At 50.5% G+C, this 7,204-nt stretch overlaps 1 protein-coding gene across 1 annotated transcript in view; it reads right to left on the bottom strand.

Annotated features, from left to right (window-relative positions):
• Nucleotides 1–43: 43 nt before the first annotated feature.
• The window catches only part of LOC108569755 (rootletin), an 11,232-nt gene continuing 4,071 nt past the window's right edge, over nt 44–7,204 (bottom strand). Inside the window, exons 2-13 of the mRNA XM_017931437.1 lie at nt 6,687–6,770; nt 6,423–6,626; nt 6,139–6,371; nt 5,701–6,073; nt 5,302–5,639; nt 3,007–5,249; nt 2,708–2,952; nt 2,232–2,649; nt 1,779–2,167; nt 1,539–1,718; nt 1,275–1,487; nt 44–1,214 (exon numbers count right to left, since the gene is read on the bottom strand). Coding sequence (XP_017786926.1) covers nt 267–1,214; nt 1,275–1,487; nt 1,539–1,718; nt 1,779–2,167; nt 2,232–2,649; nt 2,708–2,952; nt 3,007–5,249; nt 5,302–5,639; nt 5,701–6,073; nt 6,139–6,371; nt 6,423–6,626; nt 6,687–6,770 — 5,868 coding nt within the window. The 3' untranslated portion in view covers nt 44–266. The remainder of the gene's footprint in view (nt 1,215–1,274; nt 1,488–1,538; nt 1,719–1,778; nt 2,168–2,231; nt 2,650–2,707; nt 2,953–3,006; nt 5,250–5,301; nt 5,640–5,700; nt 6,074–6,138; nt 6,372–6,422; nt 6,627–6,686; nt 6,771–7,204) is intronic.

The following is a 7,204-nucleotide window of genomic DNA, read 5'->3' on the forward strand; positions in this document are numbered from 1 at the left end:
GGTTATTGATAAAACTTTATTTTTTCGTAAGAAATGTTTCGTGATGAAGCTACTACTACTAAAAGAACGTCTACTTGAGTGCCGTAATAATGTCTTCTGGACGGATGAATCGAGGGACGTCCGGCTTTCCGAACTTTGCGCGCAACAAAGTTGGGCCTTCGATGGATCGTCCCCGCAAGATTTGCTAACTACAAATGAAGTATTTAAGACACAGTGAGTGAGAGATAGATAGAACGAAAATGAAATTAATCTTGTATAAAATTTGTTTAGTAATTAGGTGGCTGTGGCGTTCCGACCGATTTCCGGTCGTAACTCAGGTTCAGCGCAGGAGGCAGACTGGCAGTGTTTGTGGCGGTATTGTCCAGCTTCCTGGCTTCCTGTTCGAGCAGCAGCGCATCCAAGGAGGGATCCTGCGAGACGGTCCTCAGGCTATCGCCGAGCGCCTGCCGAAGATGCTGCATCTCGCGACCGGCCCTCGAGCTCCTCAGGATGTACTGCTGCCTGCGTTTGATCTCCTGGTTCAACTGCTCCCTCAGCATCGTCACTTGGTTCTCCAAACGGGCGACCTGCTGACGATGGCTTTGCTCCCTCGCCTCGAGCAGCCTCTCCGCCTGCAGCTGCGCCGCCCTGTATCGCTCCACCTCGGACCTCTCGAACGTCGATTCGTAGCCTCCGGGCTTCGCGTGCAGATTCCTCAACCTGGCCAACTCGGCCTCCTTATCTCCGACCTCCATTTCCAGCTTGGAGATCTTCATGCGAAGCTCCGCGTTCTCCTGCTCGTACTTCACGCTGTCCCTGTCCGAGACGCGAGCATCGATCTCGTACTTCTCCGGCCTCTCGTACGATTTGCTCCTGCACTTCGTCACCGTCCTCTCCAGATCCCTGTTCTCGCTCTCCACCTGACGCACTTTCACCGTCAACGTTTCCACCTTGCTCCTAAGCTCGCTGCGATCCCTCTGCAGCTGTCTGATGAGCTCGTCCTCGTGATGGTGGGTGCTCGGCGTGCTCGTCTCCGGCCACTGCGCCAACCTCAGCTGCGACTCCAATCCGGACTTGACCACCTCGTTGTTCGCCAGCTCGTTGTTAAGCCGCGAAACCTGATCCTGCAGGATCTGGTTGTTCCTCCTGAACTCGTTCAAATTCTGCTGGCTCGCCTCGAACCTCTCCGACAAAATCTTTCGCTCGTTCTCGCTGCTTGCCAACGACTTGTGCAACTGTAAGTATTAAAGATTACAAAAACACGAATCTTCAGCAAATCGTAACGCATGTGTTACATGTTTCAGCTTCTCGGCGCCGGTGTGTGTAGCAGTCGTAGTCTCGAGCAACGATCTCTGCAAACTCTGAATCTCCACTTTCATCTCGGATTCAGTGCCTGCGGCCCTCTCCAGCGACGAATTCAGCTGATCGATGGTCGTCTTCAACGAGATGCAGCGTTCCTCCAAACTGACCAAATTTCTTGATTGCGTCTCGCACTTCTCCTGTAATTTCTATATAGAAAAGAGCGTTAAATTTTGAAAATAGTAATTTGCAGAACGCACCTGTATTTGAGCATCCTTTTCTTGGAGCATCATCTGCAATCTCTGAAGATCTCCTTCAGCGGACATACGCTGCAGCTCCAGCTTGGAAGATCTGTTTTCGGTGCGTCCGAGCTCCTCCTGCAAAGCCCTCTTCTCCGCATCCAGTTTACCCAGAGCGTTCTTGTACTTCTCCACCTTATCCTGAAAACCATTAATTGCAAGTCAGTATTTTTATATTCAATTAATCCCTATTTAGTTTACCTCGAATTGCATTTTCTCCTCTTTGCAGCTGCTCACGCTCAACTCCAGATTGGTGATTTTATCCCTGAGCTGCTGCACCTCTTCGGATTTCTTGTGCAGCGCGTCCGTTTGCGAGTTGAGAGCTATCGTCTTCTGCCCGAGCTTCGTCTCGAGCGTGCCTTTCTCGTCCTGAAGGCTCCTCAAATTCTGCAGAACTTTGGTCAGTTTGCTGTCTCCCTTGTTCTGATTGTCGTTGCTCTCCTTCAGCTGCTTCTTGACGGTTCCAACCTGCGTCTTGAAGTCGTCCCGTTCCCGCTCTATTTGGGCCACCTGCTGCATCAGATTCCTCACTCCTTTCCTCACAATTTCCGGATCGATGTCGGTCACGTTGTCGACCTCGTGCGAAGCTGCTGCAAAGAGAAAAAGGAAGGGGATTTATTATCGATTTTCTAATTTATTTAATATTAGTTTTACTTCTTGCAGGACTCCATCTGCGCGACGGACTCAGAAGACGACTGCTGTGGTTCACGGTGCCGTCGATCTGGATTCCAGCTATTCTTCGTAGAGTGGACACGACGCTGGCCAGCTTCTGCTCGACGTCGCGTTTCGCCGTTTCCGTCTGGGTAAGTTGATTGTCCAACGAGCGAACTCTGCTCTCCGCTCCACCCAATTTCGCTTTCAACTCTTGAATCTGCTGAGTGGCGTCCACGAGGCACACCTCCAAGTTATGCTTTTGATCCTCCAAACGCTTTTCCCGACCGCGACAATCCTCCAAGTGTACCAGAAGGTCTTGCTCTCTCGCGTGCCACTGCTCTTCCAGATGCGCGCTATGCGAACGAGTTCTTCCCAGCTCTTGTCTAGTTTGATCCAGATTTCGATCGAGTTCCGAAATCTACCACAAATATAACATTATTATATAACATACCAATATAAAGAAATGACGAAAATACCTGTTTTTTAAGCGTGTGCACCTCCTGGTGAGCCCTTTCCCGTTCCTCGACTTCGTTCAGCAATCGCGTCTGCAGTTCCTTCTCTTCGTTCTGCTGCTGCGCGTTGGAGCTCTGCGTCCTCTGCAGCTCATCCTGCAACGATTGTAGCTTGTGCTCGGTCTGCAGTTGCTCCTTCTCCACTTCTTTAACAACGTTTTGAAGTCTGGTTCGCTCACTTTCCAGAGATTGTTTGAGATCTTCCAAAGCTATAATGGTTTCAACGTAATATAAATCCTCGCAATAAATTAACAATTAAATACCTGTAATCTTCTGGAAAGACTCCTCGAGTTGCCTTCCCATATCCCGTTTTTCGCTCTCCACCTTCTTGATGACCTCGCGCATCTCCTTATTGGACCCGTGATACTTTTCCTTCTCGAAGTTGCTGTCGGTCAGCTGTCTCCTGACGTCCGTCAGATCCTTCCGCAGACCCTCTGAATTGTTTTCGCATTCGCGCAGCTTCCTCACCGTTTCGTGCAGTTGCGAATTCAACGCGTCGATCTTGTCCTCGCACAGATGCAGCTGCACCTTGAGATTCTCGACTTCGCCTTGCGCGGACTCCCTCTCACCCAATATCTCCACGACCTTCTGCTCCAAACGTGATCTCTCTTCCTCGAATTTGCCGCGCGTCTCCTCCAATTTCGCCTTCTGCTTGGTCAACTCCTCCTTCAACTGATTGATGCTGTTCCTGTCCTGATCGAATCTGCTGTTCGATTCTCTCCTCATCCTCTCCAAACTGCTCCTCTCCGCCTCCAGCTCCTTCCTAGCAGCCTCCAATCTGTCGTGCAGCGCTTGCTGATCGTGGTGGGCAATCAGCAGTGCCTGCTGCTTATCGTTTTCCGCACGCAGCATCAACTCTTCGTGCTGCTGGCAAACGTTCTCGATGTGGCTTTGCAGACTGTCGATTCGGTCCAACAGTTGCTGTATTTCCTCGTCCTTTTCCTTCGTCAGCTGATGCAAAGCTTGCTGCGATCTTTGCTCCAGAGACGTGCGGATCCTGTCCCGTTCCTCGCTCAATTTCGCAATCGTTTCTTCGCTCTGCTTCTTCAGATTCGTGACGATGTGCTGGAATTCTGCCTCCTGATTGCCGGCTTGCTGAGATAAAGAGTTTTTGATCTCCACGCATCGTTTCTCCGATCGCTCCAGGTCTTTATTCAACCTGGAGACTTGCCCCTTCAGCGCCTCCTGCTGCACCAGCAACTCTTGCTGTTCCTGTTCCAGCTGCTGCCGTTTATCATCCGATGCTTCTAGATTCGTTTGGCTTTCGAATAATATCGCCTCCAGGGATTCCTTCTCCGAGCGAACTCCGGCTAACAGTTCTTGCACTCTTTGAACTTCTTTATCCAAGCTCTCGATGTTGGCCTGCTTCTCCTCGCACTCGTTCACCAGTTCCTCCAAATTCCTATTGATCCTCTGATTGGTTTCCGTCGCTTGTTCGAGCTTTTGCTTCGTCCTCACCAGCTCTTCGTTAAGAGCATCTCTTTTCCGGCCGAGCACCGTCAGCTGGTTGCTCAGATCACCCCTTTCACGCACCACTTGCCCCAATTCCATCTCGATCTTATCTTTTTCGATCTCCAGGAACTTGGCTTTCTCCCCTAAACTTACTTTATCTGATTCGATATCTAATTTGATTTGTTCGGCTTGCAGCAATTCCTTTCGTAACATTTGTATGTCGCCTTGATGATCGCTGCATTGAGCCTGCAGAGCTGCCTTTTCCTCTTCCATTTTCTTCACCAACTCCTGCAGCTTGCTCTTATCTCGCTCCAGGTTGATTACCTGCGCCTCGCACTTTGCAAGAGAATCGCGTCCACCGGAATTCTCTTCCAACATCCGCCGCAATTCCATCTCGTCGCCGGCTTTACTCTTCTCCATTGAACTGATCACGTTGTCCGCCTCGAACTTTTGCTGCTCCAGCATATCGTGCGCCAGATATAGTTTATTCAGCTCTTCCCTAGTCGTCAGCAGTTCCTCGCGGATGCGACTGCAGCGATCCTCCTCCGACCTCAGATTCATCTCGCGCAGATTCGCCTCTTGGTTTAGTCGATCGATCTCCGATTGCAGGAAGATCTTCTCGTCACTGAGCACGTCCACCTCCTTCTGCAACTTGCAGTAGTTCTTCTGCAGATTGTCGTAGTCTCCGTTGAGCGAATCGACCATACCGTTTATTTCGATCCTGTGCCGGTCCAGTGCAAGCTTTTCGGCCTTCACCGCTTCAAGGTTCTTCTGCAGACTTTCACGCTCTTGCAACAATTGGCTGCATTGAGCTTTGCTGCTGTCCAACTGCGAGACGAGTTCTTTCACGCGATGCTCTAAAGTGGACGCTGTTTCTTCGGAATGCTCGCATTGCTTCCTCACGAGCAGGAATTGTTCCCGATTCGATTGCAGCTTCACCTGCAGCTCGTGTATGAATGATTGGTACTTGTGCAGGGCGGCTTGCACTGCGGATATCGTGCTCTCGGCGAAAGCGGCGCTGGAGTGTGGAAGGCTGCGACCGCGTTTCGGGCTCCTGATGGAATAATTGTTAAAATTCGTACAGATTCGAGTTATGATTGATTTACTTTTGAGGGATCGGCGTCGAGGCGCTGAGATGGATGTGCGTCGGTTGGCTCAGATCGACGACGTCTTTCGTCTCGGCGTCTTGGATGAGAGCGTGCGCGATGTCGCGCAAAGCGTTCTGCAACAATTCCACCTCATCCTGCAGCCTCATCACTTGTCCAACGTTGTGCTCCGCGTCCGAGCATCTCTCCTCGAGATTGTGGACCTCCCTCAGCAGCTGCTGGATCTTCTCCTCTTTGCCTTTCAGCTCCTGCTGTTGCGTCCCAATCTGGTTGCCCAGCGAATCCATGCGCGCCTTCAGCTCGACGTTTTCCAAATTGAAGTTGGGCCGTTCGATCATCTGAAAAGCGAAAATTTTACTTCGAAATTCAATTGAATATTTATATATGTTTTGCGCTCACGCTGTTTAGAGATTCTGCAAAGTTCTTGTCCATCCTGCCGCAGGCGTACGTCATGTCTCGTCCGAAGCCGCCGATCTCCGTCTTCAGTTTGGTGAGGTCCCTCTCGGTGGAGCTCTGAACATCCATGAAGAGTCGCTTCACGGAAACGACGTCGCGCCACAGGTTGAGCAGTCTGCTGTGTTCGGTGCTGTAGTAATCGTTGAAGGCCTGCTCCTCGTCCTTCCACTCGTCCTCCTTGATCAGCATCTCTTCGCGTAGTTCCTCGAATTGGTTCGTCAATTTCTGCAGGTCTCCGGTTAATTCCTCGTTCGTTTGATGCGATTCCTCCAGCTGATCTCGCAGCGTGCGGTTCTGCTGGATCAGCTTTTCGCATCTGATTCAATTCGATTCAATTACGTAAACATTGTTGTAATTTGTATGAAGCGATTGTTGTTTTACCTAGTGCGCTCCTCGTCGAGCTTCCTGAGCGCCACGTCCAGATCGGTGATGCGCTCTTCGTGTATCTCTTTGAGATGCTGCTGGGCCTGTTCCAAGGCAGAACTAGGTGCAGCCGAAAGAGAGAGATTCGGCCTTCTCGGCGTTGCTAATGTTGTAGACGTATCTACATATGGAACACTGGTATCGGTCATCTGGGCCTCGAGGTCCGCGCATCTTTGCTTGTACTGTAAAACCTTTGCAAAACATCATATTATTAACAGCATCTTCGATAGATGAATGCGCACCTTCGCCTGCAGCCTGCTGACTAGCGTGGCCTGATTCTGCTGGGCCTGTCTGTAGGTGTCCAATCTCTTCCTGTAGAGAGAGGCCTCGTCCTGCAGCCTCTGTCGCAGATCGGTGTTCTGACGGGCCAGGTCTTCGTCGCTGCTTCCGCCGCCCCCATCACCGCGCAGTCGACCCCCAGCGCTTCCGCCGATGCCGCTGCTCGACTACAAAACAAACAATTTCCATTAACAACAACAACATCATCAACGTTATTCTATTCTTACATCTGTTCTCGATTTCGGCCTGTACGGAGGCGGCCTCCTCGCGCTGCTTCTGTCGGACATCTCCTCGGCTTTCTTCGCCGGCGGCTGCAACACAAAACCATGTATCTGCTATCTCACCCTTCCTACACCACCCGAAGAGGTAAACAACCACTCATGTGTGTGTGTATGTACGTATATGTGTTTCGTAACCCATGGCAATGGGGTGGAGGAGGTGGAACGACGGTTGTACCAGGTGGAGCGGATCGCGTGCTCAGCTCATTCCTTATCCGGGGCAAAAGCAACCCTCGCCGAAAGAGCGAAAAGAAAGAAAGGGGGGCACACACACATACACGCCGCATAAACAACAGACATATAAAACCTCTGATTTCATTTTCATTCATGATTTTCCATCGCGAATAATAATAAAATTTGATCTGTTCGAAAAGCGTTTCAATCTTGGATCTAGAATTCGAAGATCTAACAAAGAAATGAACAAACAAAAATATGTTTTTTAATCAAAAGGTCTTTGCTAACTGACA

The sequence above is a fragment of the Nicrophorus vespilloides genome, unplaced genomic scaffold (genome assembly GCF_001412225.1).
Source record: "Nicrophorus vespilloides isolate i.1.1-1 unplaced genomic scaffold, Nicve_v1.0, whole genome shotgun sequence".
Classification (NCBI taxonomy): Eukaryota; Metazoa; Arthropoda; class Insecta; order Coleoptera; family Silphidae; genus Nicrophorus; species Nicrophorus vespilloides.